Genomic DNA, 14,187 nt, shown 5'->3' with positions numbered 1-14,187 from the left:
GGTTGTTGGATCCCTGAAGCCCAGGGTTCAGGTATAATTCGAGAGGAGTTAGCCGTGTTAGTCTGTAGTTGCAAAATAGTAAAGATCCCAGTAGCACCTTTAAGACTAACCAACTTTATGGTAGCATAAGCTTTCGAGAACCACAGCTCTCTTCGTCAGATGCATCTGACGAAGAGAGCTGTGGTTCTCGAAAGCTTATGCTACCATACTATTTTGGAAGCTAAGCAGGGTCTGTAGTTGGATGGGGGACCACAAAGGAAGACTCTGTCGAGGGAGGCAATGGCAAGCCACCTCTGCTTCACCCTTCCCTTGAAAGCCCCAGCGGGGGTTGTCGGAAGTCAGTTGTGACTTGACAGCGTATACATACATACATCTCTTGATTATTTGCTGCTGCTAGACTCAAGTGAGATTTTGCTTAATAAACTGTTACTGGCTTGATCTGTGGATCTAGCCACTGGTGTGCGTGCCACGTCCTGATCCCAGCAGAATTCTGCAAAGAGCCTGGGGGGGGGGCACTGAGGACGGACAAGAGGAGCGGAGCACAGCACAGCATCCGTTTGCATGCAAATACTGTTTCAGGTCCAGCGGGCTCCATATAAATTGGCAGGCTAGACCACCTTGGATTGCAATATAGCCAAAGACTTCCCTTGGTGCCTCCTCCCTGCAAGAATCTTTTCCAGATGGATAAGGGGGGATCCTTGGACATCCCCACCACCACAAGAGGAGGAGCAGAAAGAGGTCTTCCAGTCTCGGAAGGCTGTCCAGAGGCTGCTGTCCTCCTGTGGGTGACTCACCAGGCTTTGTGCCAACTGCTGGGCGCTCTCCAGGGTGGGGTAGAAGGCCGCACTGCCAAACTTCACATCCAGCACCAGGGCGGAGATGTTCTCTGCAGCCTTCTTGCTCAGGATGGAGCCTGTGAGTCAGGAGGGAAGACTCTGCATGGGTCAATGCGGCCCTGCTGGGATGGATCCGCTCCTAGCCCTCCCAGCACATCACAGGTCGTGCAGAGAAATCAGCCAGGCAGGCTGCACGAGGGACTAGTTTCCTCCACAAGCTTCATTAACCCAAACTCACCTTTACAATGAGATGCAGACTGATTGCATGTGAATAGGAGTGCCAGCGTCTTGCGAGGACTACGGATGCTAGAGTGGGGAGGATCTACCTTGCCAGGAGTCCTGCAGGGTTGGTGCTTAGCCCCTCCGGTCTGCCATCCCAAAGCAGATGAGGTTGGAAGCAAAAGACTGTGCGTCTCTCCCTGAACCAAGCACAGTGGGCCTCCACCCAGAGGGGGCAGTACGGCTCCTAAGGTGGACCGGTCAGCCTCCTCTGTATCCCTCCTGTTTTCTCTTTCTTCTGCTGTCTCTTTGCTTAACCAGGATGAAAATCTCAGGGGATTTCCTTCCTTCCAGCTGCCTTCTCCCCCTCCTGCTTATTTGTCTAACCTGCATGAGGGCAATACACACTCTCTCCGTTCTAGTTTAGATAGAATCATAGAATCACAGGGTTGGAAGGAGCCTTTAGGGTCATCTAGTCCAACCCCCCTGCACAATGCAGGAAATTCACAACTACCCCCCACAGCCCTCAGTGACCCTTGCTCCATGCCCAGAAGATGGCAAAATACCATCAGGATCCCCAGCCAAATTGGCCTGGGGAAAATCGCTACCTGATCCCAAGGTGGCGACCGGCATTACCCTGGGCATATAAGAAGGGGCCACAAGAACTAAGCCCTGATGTAACCCTTCCTGCCCTCCCTCTCGTGATCTGCCCAGGTTCACAGAATCAGCATTGCTGTCAGATAGCCATCTAGCCTCTGCTAAAAAATAGCAAGAATGTCAAGTCTTCCTTTCCTATGGTTAGGGTTGCCAGCCTCCAGGTAGTGGCTGGAGATCTCCCGGAATCACAAGCAGTCTCCAGGCCACAGAGAACAGTTCACCTGGAGAAAATGGCTACTTTGGAGGGTGGACTCTATGGAATTATGCCATGCCAAGGTCCTTTCATTCCCCAAACCCCACTTTCTCCAGGTTTCACCCTCCAGATCTCCAGGAATTTCCCAACTTGGAGCTGGCAACCTCACCTATGGTAGAATGAAGCTCTAAAAATAAAGGATTTTCTTTTCCAAAAGCAACAGACTTCGTGTGCAGTTTGTTCCTCAAGAAGCCTCCCCCTTCAAGTTGCCAACTGCAGATTGCAAAATTCTTGGACATTTGGAAGAGGTGACGGGGAGAGCGGAAAGCGGGGAGGGAAAGGGGCTCAGCAGGGACGTGGCCCCACAGAGTCTACCCTGAGAAGCTGCCATTTCTTCCAGAGGAACTGTCCACTCTTGTCTCTTGAGCAACTGTAATTCTGGAAGAACTCCAGGTTTCATCTCTAGGTTGGGAACTCCACTCCCCCTTCTGCTGCACAAAACCAGCTGTTAAGTCCCAACAGGTTGTGCAATCCAGAAATTTATGACCCAGCAGTTGGAGACTACAGCAGGACTGGTTCATGCTTCCAGATCCCAGCTGAGATGGGTGGGATTCCAGTGCCAAGATGGAGCTCCCCCTCTGTTGGTGCTCACGTCTTCCTCTTTGGACCAACACGCTTCCAACCCAGAGATACTTTGGCTGGAATTTAGGTAACGTCACACTTGGGAATGGGCTTCATTGTTTCCAGTCTCTGCCTCTTGAGTTGTTTGAGTACCAAACAGGGAGCTCTAAGATCCTGGCTCGAATCCCCTGTTTAGCTATGAGGCTATATTAGGACAGTCCTTCTGTTCTTAACCTTGCACACACTTCTAAGGACACACAGTCCATTTTATTCTCACAACAGCTCTGTGAAGTAGGTTAGGTGCAGAGAGTGCAACTGGCCCAAAGTTACCCACTGAGCTTCCGGCCCAAGGAGAAATTTGAACCCTGATCTTCCCAGGACCAGCCCAACTTTTCTCTCTCTCTCTCTCCACCACACCAACCCCACAGCGCTTTTGTGAGGCTGCATGCTGGCACCAGCGAGCCAAGCTAGAAGTGACGAATTACACTTGAATGGCAAGTGAACAGGCTCACATGTATTCCTCCCTGTTCACTTGCACTCCACTTGCGCTCCGCGGAGCGCAAGTGGAGTGCAAGTGAACAGGGAGGAATACATGTGAGGGCCGAGCTACACATGACGGATGACACTTGAACGGCAAGTGGATTGAGTGGAGGGCAAGTGAACAGGGAGAAATACACTTGCCGTTCAAGTGTCATTCGTCATGTGTAGCTTGGCCCTGAGCCTGTACACTTGCCATTCAAGTGTAATTCATCACTTCTAGCCTGGCCCTGACTGAGGCTATCAGACTGCACCTGCGATGAGAGGCAAGCTGTCCACCGTGGCCGTGACATCTCTCAGCGCGTAGAGGATCTTGTCTGCTGGCACCAGCTCTTTGCTCTGCTCCACGATGCAGCAGCCGACCGATTCCAAGATCTGTTTCATCTGCAGGGGAACAAGACCTGGCCTCTTTGCATGGGTCTTCTCTGCCTCCGAGGAAGACAGAGCGGCACCCAGGCAAGCCCAGAATTCTGAGCAGGCCGGAAATGAGGAGGGAGGCAAGGAACGGAAGGGAAGATCGCCCGTTTCCCAGCAGGGGCCGGCCGGCGCTTTTCTCAACCTCCTGCTATCCAGTCCTCCCACATCAGAAGAGCAGCCCCTCTCCCATTTCCCCTGGCTGTGCCTGCCACCCAGCTGTCCCCAAATGTGTGGTGGTGATGACCATTGGCTCCAAAAGGTGTTAAAAACAGGTCTGGACAAATTCATGGAGGAAAGGTCTATCAATGGCTATGATAACTCTATGTGAAATCTCCATGTAAAGAAGCAGTGTATCTTTGAAGAAAAAGTGCCGTCGAGGGCTACTGCCGATGAGGGAAGGATGCTGCCTTCTTGCCCTGCACGTGTGTGCCTTCTGGGCTGCTCCAGCCAAAGGACCCTCATCATCATCTTTAGGGCGCTGCCTACTGGTCTTGGCTGGGACTCAGCATCGGGTGGCTCAGGCCAAGGAGAAAAGCCCCCCCCCCACCCTGTGCTGCTGATGGCATGCAAAAATCTGCACCCCTCCAATGCCCCCTGGGCAGATGCTTGTGGGGCTTATCCAGAGAGGAGGCCCCGGTGGCCATTGTGGAGGTCCGATCCAGCTAGGGTTGCCAGCCCCCAGGTAGTGGCTGGAGAGCTCCTGGAATTACAACTGGTCTCCAGGCCACAGAGATCAGGTCACCTGGAGAAAATGGCTACTTTGGGGGGGGGGGGTGGACTGTATGGAATTATGCCATGCCAAGGTCCTTTCCCTCCCCAAACCCCACTTTCTCCAGGTTTCACCCTCCAGATCTCCCGGAATTTCCCAAGTTGGAGCTGGCAACCCTAGATCCAGCAGGTCTTTTCTGATGTCTGAAACGGGGCCTGCTGAAGGCCACCAAGTGGGACTGTGGCTGAGGTGAGGTTTCAGCTCAGGGAGGAACTGTGGATCAGGGCCACACTAGACATGACAGCATCTTTGTGGCCTCTGATGCCACTTTAACTTTATTTTAAAATGCACCAAGGATCATGCCCACAGTGCCGCCTTCTTGCGTCCCTTCCCGGGTACTTTTCAAGTGCCGGGGGGCGCAGTCATTTTGGCTCTGGCAGGGCCTTATTATGCATAAGGCTGACTAGTAGAGTTGTCAGGTCCAAGCATGGAAATTCCTGGAGATTTGGGAGGTGGAGTCTAGAGAGTGTGGCATTTGGGAAGGGGCCTCAGTGGGATATAATGCCATAGAAGTCACACTTCAAAGCAGCCTTTTTCTCCAGGGGAACTGATCTCTTTGGCCTGGAGATGAGTTGTAATTCCAGAAGATACCCAGCTCCCACCTGGAGGCTGGCAACCCTACTGACTAGGCCAAAGCCTGGGGGCCCTGCAAGAACTAGGGGGCTGTCAATTTTATTTTGCTGAGGCACACCCCCACATAAATTACAATTAATTGATTCTCTTATATAACCCCTATTAATAAGATAATGAACTGCTTCCTTATTGAAGTGAAACAAATTGTCTTGTATATTAAAACAATTATCCATAAATTATATATTTTTAATAAATAATAATAATAATGTTATTCACTTCAAAATATTACAGTCTTGAACAATTATACCCCTAAAATGTGTTTTCCTGAAGAGTTCTACGCGCGCAATAAAAACATTTTCAACATTGAGACTAGAATTCTTCAGGAGACCTTCAAAATGGATGCAGGGCTATGTACTGCAGTCTTGTACCTCCCGTACCGGGGTCAGGCTGTCAGCTGCAGTGGGGTGAAAGACTGACGTGCCGGAGGGGGCCCAAAATACCTGAAAGCCTAGAGGTCCAGCCATGGGTTAATATGGCCCTGGATAAAGGTGGAGGGGGTAGACAAGACCACGTCATCCCACCACACCCTGAGTCCGGTCAGGTCTGGGGCATTTCTAAATCACTTCAAAATGGTGGCAGCATGCTCCTGGCCACCACGGGGATGCTGTCCTGTCACATCTAGCTTGGACCTCAGTGGTAGAACCTTTGCTTGGCATGCCGAACGTCCCAGGCTCAATCCCTGGGATCTCCATTAAAAATCAGGTTGTAGGTAATGCGAAAGACCCAAAGGTCTGATTCAGTATCAGGAAGATTTTTTAAAAAAATTATTCATTCATTTATCTATTTATTTATGTCATTTATAGTTCACCTTTCTCACTGAGACTCAAGGCAGAGATGGTTAGGAGGTTGGATTGTTGTAGAAAGTTTAAGGAAAACCCGAGTTGCAAATCTTGGTGATCCACAAACCGAGAACAGCCCACCAGGGCTTGCAAAATCTTTCAGTTCTGCTTTCTTTCAGGGTTGCAATTTTGTGGGGAGGCTGTGAGTACCAGGAAGCCAGAGCATAATGCGACACTCCTTGATCGTGCCCAGGCAGCACCAGTTTACCTGAAAAGGGTGCTTTTGAGTAGTGTGAGCTGATGGCTTTGTTCAGTAACCTTGGAGATGAGAGGGCTGGGAAATTCCTGGAAATTCTGGGATAGAGCCTGGAGAGAGAGCTTAGCAGGGTGCAATGCCATAGAATTCACCCGTCAAAGCAGTCATTTTCTCCAGGATTAGAAAAGAACAAGAGTCCAGTAGCACCTATAAGACTAACAAAATTTGGGGTAGCTGTATCTGAAGAAGGGAGCTGTGACTCTCCAAAGCTCATACCCTGAAAATCTGAAGTGAGTGTGTGACTCACTAAAGTCCACACCCTGATGTGGTAGCAATTTCGTAGTTTGGATCTGAGAACAGGCCATTAGTAACATGAATTCAGCCCAGGCTTTCTGTGAAGAAGCTCCCAAAAGCCGCAGTGGAGGCTTCTAACTTTCGTTTCTGTATCCTGCCCCACCCCTCCCAAGGCTGGCCAGAGTTTCATTTCCTGGGAAAAGGGAGGAGGACACTACATTAATTGGCGCCAGTTGGCATCAAGTGGTACGCAAGGTCTTTAGCCTTGCCTCTAAATTATAGTGAGCCAGTCAGATAAATGGATTTCAGGTCCCTTTCCCCCATGTTTTAAGAAACATAAACTGAGCCTGGGCTGGCAGAGTGTGAGGTTCCTTTCTCTAACTGGTAGAGGTCGTTTTAGAGGTAGTGGTCCATTTGGCCCTCGAGCAGGAACAGAATGGTCCTACTGGTAGCAGTTTTTTGCACACAACACGCCGACTCGGGTCCACAAAAGGGAGGAGCTGAGGTCCCATCGTTGCTACACTTGCCAAACGGCAAGGGGACTCCCACTCTTAGGAAGCTCAAAAGGTTTCGATTTAGGAGGATGGGACATGGAACATGGAACACTGGATACAGAGCCTTTGCAGTTAGTGTGTTGGTACCTTTAGCCTTCAGCTTTAAGACTATATACATAGATATATTTTAAGCCTTAGTGTTAAGTTGGTTTTTCCTTTTCTTTTGCTTTTTGTTTCGCGTAATACTCTTTGATAGATACTCAATAAACTTTTGAATTTTGGTTACGCATTATGCCCTTTTGTACAGAGTGAATTTTCTTAAGGCAGGGACAGCTAGGGTGTTCAATCTGCACCACACAGGGTTGCCTTGGTAGAAGGGTAACTTGGGCAGTGAACCGAGGGGGAGCTGGAGGGCTTGACAGGGCTCCCCCCGCCCCGCTTCAGCAGCAATGGGAAAAATCTCACAACACCTGAAAATCTGAAGAAGTGAGTGTGACTCACTAAAGTTCACACCCTGAAAATCTGAAGAAGGGAATTGTGAGTGACTCACTAAAGCTCCTACCCTACCACAAATTTTGTTTGTCTCATAGGTACTACTGGACTCTTGTTCTTTTCTATTGCTACAGACAGACTAACATGGCTACCCATCTTGAATTTTCTCCAGGGGAACTGATCTCGGTAGTCTAGAGGTGAATTATAATTCTGGAAGGTTTCCAGGTCCCACCCAAAGGCCTTCAGCCAGGAGACCCGTCACTTTTGAGCATCTTACCTGCTCGGGACTCTGGGAGACCTTGAAGCCGGGCACGGACTCCAGCTTGTCCAGCGTGCCTCCAGTGTGGCCCAGGCCACGGCCACTGATCATGGGCACCTTGTAGAGAGGAGGAGGTGGAAGAAGAGGAGAAAAAAGGGAAACACTGCAGTCAAGTTGCACATGGTCTGATGGGAGCTGTGAAGAGCAGAATATTCTTTTTGCAAGCAAGGGATTGGGGGCACAGTAAGTGGGTGTTCCCACTAGTGGTGTGTGCTTTGGGTTTCTGATTCGGGTTTTTAACCCGAATTGGACCCGATTAGGAATGATTCGGTATTTCCGAATGGGCCCCGACATTGCTGAGCTGATTTGGAAACACCGAAGAAAGCTTTCTGAAAGCTTCAAAGTGTTTCGGAAAGCTTCAGGGAGAGTGGCAGCCGGCGCAGCACTTTTCTTGCTGTTTGCAAACAGCAAACCTGAATCTTTTTTGAGTGCATACCCCTAGTTCCTACTACTATTTATCTGCTTCTGAGAGCACTTTCCCATTTCTGGTTTGTGAAATCTGCTTCCTACTGCAAGAGAGAAAGTCTGCTAGAAGCTGAACATTCGAGAGGAGACTTAACCTCCCCTTCCAACCATAAAATCTAAATAGCAAAGTTAAGGATTTGGATTAGACAGAATAATCAAGAGAGCTCTCAGCATATTCGTGAGCTGAGGGCTGAACCCAGCTCCGGTCCAATGTTGCATCTGATATGACAGACATACACAGCGACCAATCAAATGATGGTCCAGCTATCAATCGCCCTTAATGGCACTTCATGTGGACCGTCTGCCTTCTTAATGTATTTAAAGTACTGCATGAATGTATGTGCATTTATCTATGCAGGAAACATTTTAAAAGAGCACTTCCATTCTGGTTTTTTTTTGCGGGGGGGGGGGGGGGAGACGTTCTTAGTGGAATTCTAGCTGGAGAACAGCTGTACCCTTTTACAGGACCACCAGTAGCTTCTGCATCCAAACTGCTATTTGTTTTGTTTTTCAGAATTCAGCTCTAGACATGGAAAAGTCTGTTTGCATCAACCAAGGCGAGCAGCCAAATAATACATCTGCCTTAGGTGAGTCAACCGGCTCATAAATTCTGAGCCAGCCACCTTCTGCAGCCTCTGCATCTGAGGCTGGAGCCATCTAGCTGCTCAGATTCAGCAAAATATATCTTAACTTGGACAGCAGAGGAGATCTGGGAGAGAGGGCTGCACAACGCAGGCCAGTTGGCACGGCTTCGGAACAGATGTGGCCTGCTTGAATTCTGCCCGGATGTTGGACCCATTGGGGGGCATGACACTCACCTTACAGCCACAGGCAGCCAAGGCTGGGGCCAGAGGCAGGCTGACTTTGTCACCCACTCCTCCAGTGGAGTGCTTGTCCACGAGGAGCCCTCGCCACTTCTCGGGCCACTCCAAGACCCTCCCTGATGCAGTCATCTCCCGAGTCAGCGCCAAGGTCTCCTCGGAGTCCATGCCTTGCAGGCGAATGGCCATCAACATTGCCCCTGGAAGTCAGTGGGGAGTGGTGAGCTCAAGGGGGCAAAAGGCACCCTCACTCGAGCACGGGAATGTACTTTCTACGTCCCAGACGTTGAATTTTGTGCAGGGCTGTGCAGAGAGCGGGTGCCGAGGACAGCAGCCAGGATGATCAGGGGCCTGGAGACCAAGCCCTACGAGGAAAGAGGGATCTGGGGATGTCCAGTTGGGAGAAGAGGAGGTTGAGGGGAGACGGGATCGCTCTCTTTAGGTGTTTTAAATGCTGTCACTTAGGGGAGGGGAGGGAGCTGTTCCTGATGGCAGAAGAAGATAGGACTGGAAACGAGGGGTAAACTACAGGAGAGAAGGTGCCAGTTAGGAAAAATGTCTTCACGTTAAAAGTAATCCAGCACTGGAATCGGCTGCCTGGGGATGTAGTGGGTTCCCCCTCATTTGCAGTCTTCAAAGAGTGGCTGGATGAATCTTTGTCGGGGATGCTTTAGGCAGTTCCAGCATTAGGCAGGGTTAGACTCAGGGGTCATTTTGTAGAAAAAGAGCTGGAGGAACTCATTAGCATAACTCATTAGCATAACTCATTAGCATATGCCACGCCTCTTGCCATCACTGGAAGTGTGTCATTAGTATAACTGATTTGCATATGCCCCACCTCCTGACATCACCTATCCTGGCTGTTTTGGACCCAATCCTGGCCATTCAGGGCCGAAATTGGGCCCAAAATGGCAAAAAGGGGCTGAAAATGGCCGAAAAGGGGTCCAAAATGGTCAGGATCGGGCCGCTGATGAGCGAGAGAGTGATCCACCTCCAGTCAGAGGCCCGATCCAGGCCATTTTGGTCCCAATCCAGGCCGAAACGGGCCCAAAATGGCTGAGAGTCAGGTGGGCGGGGCCACCTGACATGTGACCTCTTTGGGGAACTGCCAGAACTGCGTTCCTGTGCGTTCCTCCTCGAAATGAGCCCTGGTTAGACTAGATGGTCTGTAAGATCCTTCCCACTCTATTGTTCTATGAGTCTCTCTGCCCAAGACTGCCTCAGCAGCACGTGTTTGTCAAGTGTAGGGAGTTGCAATGTTAGCTGAGAAGCGTAGTTTTATAAGACAGAGCCGGCAGAGATCAGTCCTCAGGGGATTTGTTAATTTCATCTTCGCCTTCGAAAGGCTCTTGTCAGTTTCACTTCTCCAGTCTCAAACTGTGTAGAATCGCAACCAGAGGTGAGCGAAGAATGGAAATGGGCTGGAGCTGCCTTCCAGAGGTGGGCTTGGGCCTAGAAAGGTTATAATGGGCTGAAGTTTCCCTTCTGGCATTTCACAGCCCCTCCAGTGTATAACAAAGCCTTGCCCTGCCGCCAGCTCTGTCTTTTAAAACTACCCTTCCCAGCTAACATTGCATCTCCCAACACCTGTTCTTCACATGTCAGATGTCTTGTGTAGAGAGATTCTAGGATTCTGTGACTCTCTAGGCCCGCCCTGCCTCCCTAGATTTCAATACTCGAGAAAGTGAAATGTGCAACCCAAAAAAGGAGTGGAAAGTTGTAGCAGTGGAACAGGAAGACAGAAGGAGCACTGTGTTATATAGATAAGCTTAGAAGAAAGTGAAAGTCTACATTTGATAGATAGAATAAATTTAAAATGAGTAAGGGAAAAGGGACAAGGGGTTGGAAAACTGTTGGAAGTCAACAAAAGGGGGGGAAAGGGAGGGGGTTAGAATTGGAAAAATTAAGGGAAACTGATTGTAATGTACAATTTAATGACATCTAATCCAATAAAAATTTTATATAAAAAAAAAAGAAAGTTGTAGCAGTGGAACTGAGGTACTGCAAAGCATCCCTCCTCCCAGCTTGCTTCTCTTTCGTTCTGAAACAAGGGATTGTGTCAATAATGACAGAATAAAGTTCTAGGTGTTAGAACAACATCCTTGGAGAACACAGGCTTGTTGGAAGCTGGCTGAAACTCTACCTGCCTGTGCGGCATCAGTCAGTGCAGAAAGCCTGGACAGCTGCCCACACAGTTTTTACATGCCAGTCCTACAAATACCAACCTCCAGGTGAGGCTTGGAGTGTCATGTCTGACTGTGCCCATTCATGCATGCCAATAATATTTGCTGTAAACTGTATACTTTATGCTGTCAGGGGTGACTCCATTTTGTATGCCTGGGCATAATCTTGCTGCTAGCATTCCAATGAATTCTCACTCGTTCCCAGGCGGCCGGTTGTTGACCAGTTAGAGGTGCTAGTGTTATGTCTTCTTCTCTCTCTCTCTCTCTCTGTAGCTGATAGCACAATAATGCCGACTGTTCTCACACAGCACAAACAGCACCAAGTTGTTTGTAATAAGGGAGGGGGGATTGAGCAAGGGTAGAAGAGGCTTGTCATTTTCCTGTGTAACCATTCTGGTCAACTTTCTGCTAGAGCTGCTTAAGTCTTTCCTTGCTCCTAAGTAGACCTTTGGATCTGAGTATGGAAAGAACTGATTCCTGAATAAAAGTCATTTAACCAAGAACACGTGTCTTGCTACAATGAGCCAGGGATCCATCTGCTGTGGTCTATCATCCAGAGTCTGACATGGAGTTCCCTCCGAATTTCAGCTGATCTCCAGACGACAGAGGTCAGTTCCACTGCAGCAAATGGCCGCTTCAGCAGTGGGCCGAGTGTTCCCCAGATGTAGCCCCAGATCTGTGGGAATTTCCCAAGCTGGCGCTGGCAGCCCTGGACGGATGCCAACAGTGTGAGAAGGACTGACAAGTGTTTTGAGGGGTTAGCTTTAATCTTATACTGGGCAGAGACAGAGCTTAATTTGATGGTTGTTGTGGGTTTTCCGGGCTGTATTGCCGTGGTCTTGGCATTGTAGTTCCTGACGTTTCGCCAGCAGCTGTGGCTGGCATCTTCAGAGGTGTAGCACCAAAAGACAGAGATCTCTCGAGATCTCTGTCTTTTGGTGCTACACCTCTGAAGATGCCAGCCACAGCTGCTGGCGAAACGTCAGGAACTACAATGCCAAGACCACGGCAATACAGCCCGGAAAACCCACAACAACCATCGTTCTCCGGCCGTGAAAGCCTTCGACAATACATAGAGCTTAATTTGCCTGTTTTGAAAGATCCCTTGGGCTGGAGAGAGGAGGTGGTTTGCAAAGATTGCTGCTTTTCTTCTAGGAATTCACTTGGACTGGTTTCAAGTGGGTAGTCCTGTTGGGTCTGCAGTCGAAAAGCGAGATCTGGTTCCAACAGCACCTTAAAGACCCCCTAGATTTCCTCGGTATGAGCTTTTGAGAGTCAAAGGGAGCTTTGACTCTCAAAAGCTCATATCTGGAAATCTAGAGGGTCTTTAAGGTGCTGTTGGAACCAGATCTTGAGTTTGACCTGGGAGCTGACAGTTTTGACAACCTGCAAGACCCACTATTTTGTCACCCAAGGGAAACAAAACTCCTGGAACTTCCCTCGGCTGTGAAGAAGGGAGAGGTTGTAAGAGTACCGATGAATTGGGCCTAATTCCCCCCCTCCCCTGCACTCACCCCCAAGAGAAACCAAGGGAAGATTTGCTTTGATGCTCCTTTCTCCACCTTCTTCCTTCCCCCGGCGCCAGCCCCACATTCTCTTCTCCCCCCATCTGCTCCTTACCGATCTGCCCATCCTTCAGGGTGCCCCGCGCCACAGCCTGGACAAAACTGCGGATTTCCGCCTCCTGCAGCTTCTCGCCATCCCGTTTCTTCCGGATTATTTCTGGGATGCTGACGCTGTTGCTTGGATCTGGGACTGAAGAGTGGCAAACACCCGGCTCTGCGAGACAAGGCATAGTTGAGCTGCAAATTTTTACTTCGTTGCTTATTCAGCTAGGAAGGCTCTCTCTCTTACTCTGCTTGTGTGGCCAGGAGAGTTGTTACCCTTTCTTCCTTCCATTCACACCCTCTGAACCAAGATGGGCAGCTGTGTTAGTCTTTCTGTAGCAGTAGAAAAGAGCAAGAGTCTGGTAGCACCTAGAAGGCTAACAAAATTTGGGGTAGAGTAGGAGCTTCCGTGAGCCACAGCTCACTTCTTCAGGGAGAGTCCTGTAGCACCTCTAAGGCTAACAAAGTGGTAGGGTATGAGCTTTCATGAGTCACAGGATCTGAGGAAGTGAGCTGTGGCTCGTGAAAGCTCCTACCCTACCCCTACCCCAAATTTTGGTAGTCTTATAGGTGCTACTGGACTCTTGCTCTTTTCTACTCCTCTGAACCAGAAACTTTGCCTCCTAGTTCTGGCAGCCGGTGAAGCACCCAAGTTGGGCCTATTTTGAAATAATTTGTCATTCATTGCCCCACCTAAGTTTTTATAACTAAAGCCTAGAGGTCTCCCTGAGGGTGCCTGTTGTTCCCACCACGCAGGATAGCCATTCAGCTAGTGAAGGTACAGAAGCCTTGCCGCCCTCAAGAGGGGAATGCGCTCTGCAAATGCTCAGAGATACCCTAATACTGTTGGTCCTTTAGAAGCTGTGCAAAGGGTCTAGCCAGACCGTGACGGTGGTAACAGAGCTCCCCCATCCCACCCCAGGTGTTGCGTAACCCTTTTGGCGTTACCTGGATCATTGAGATCTTCTGAGGACAGCATAGCCTGGAAAAGAGATTGCAGAATGGTTACGGGCCAGACCCGCTCCCATAAAGGCAAAACATCAATCAATCAATCAATCAATCAATCAATCAATCAATCAATCAATCAATCAATCAATCAATCAATCAATCAATCAATCAATCAATCAATCAATCAATGTCTCTTCCTCTCTCTTTATTGGTCTTTCCAGGACCGCATCCACCGGCAACTTAACAAGCACTTTGGTGGAGCAGAACTTTTCCCGTGTACTTTTGGTGGCTTGGGAGTGAAGGCTGTGGTGGAAACAGCTTGCTCACACTCACCTCTTCTTATTGGTTTTGTATTTTTGTGAAATTAGTTTTCAGCTGGCTTGGATGATATACGCTGCTTGGAGTCCTGTTGAATGAGAGGAAAGCAGGATGTATTTTTTAAAATAAATTAAATCAAAATTCTGCACATCAAAAGCCTACCAAGGACAGAGTTTGTGCTGTGTATTCGTATGCCTATCGTGTCCGTTTAAAAAGGATCTTTGGGAGCATGCCGGGAATGATCGGCAAGACCTTGGAGAGCTGCTGCCTGTCAGAGTGGGCAGTTCTAGGGCCAAGGGACTATGGTTTACCATAGAATTTCCAGCAAT

The 14,187-nt window shown here is 49.3% G+C and overlaps 1 protein-coding gene across 5 annotated transcripts in view; it reads right to left on the bottom strand.

The window, feature by feature from the left end:
• The window catches only part of TYMP (thymidine phosphorylase), a 34,818-nt gene that overhangs the window by 9,837 nt on the left and 10,794 nt on the right, over positions 1–14,187 (bottom strand). For all 5 annotated transcript variants that reach the window (XM_054989381.1, XM_054989379.1, XM_054989378.1 and 2 more), the window contains 7 exons: positions 13,874–13,946; positions 13,541–13,574; positions 12,606–12,764; positions 8,800–9,002; positions 7,475–7,573; positions 3,318–3,447; positions 795–913 (listed from right to left, as the gene is read on the bottom strand). In XM_054989381.1, coding sequence (XP_054845356.1) covers positions 795–913; positions 3,318–3,447; positions 7,475–7,573; positions 8,800–9,002; positions 12,606–12,764; positions 13,541–13,571 — 741 coding nt within the window. In that variant the 5' untranslated portion in view covers positions 13,572–13,574; positions 13,874–13,946. The remainder of the gene's footprint in view (positions 1–794; positions 914–3,317; positions 3,448–7,474; positions 7,574–8,799; positions 9,003–12,605; positions 12,765–13,540; positions 13,575–13,873; positions 13,947–14,187) is intronic.

Source organism: Eublepharis macularius, chromosome 9 (genome assembly GCF_028583425.1).
Source record: "Eublepharis macularius isolate TG4126 chromosome 9, MPM_Emac_v1.0, whole genome shotgun sequence".
NCBI lineage: Eukaryota > Metazoa > Chordata > Lepidosauria > Squamata > Eublepharidae > Eublepharis > Eublepharis macularius.
This window is presented reverse-complemented; position numbering and strand designations above follow the sequence as displayed.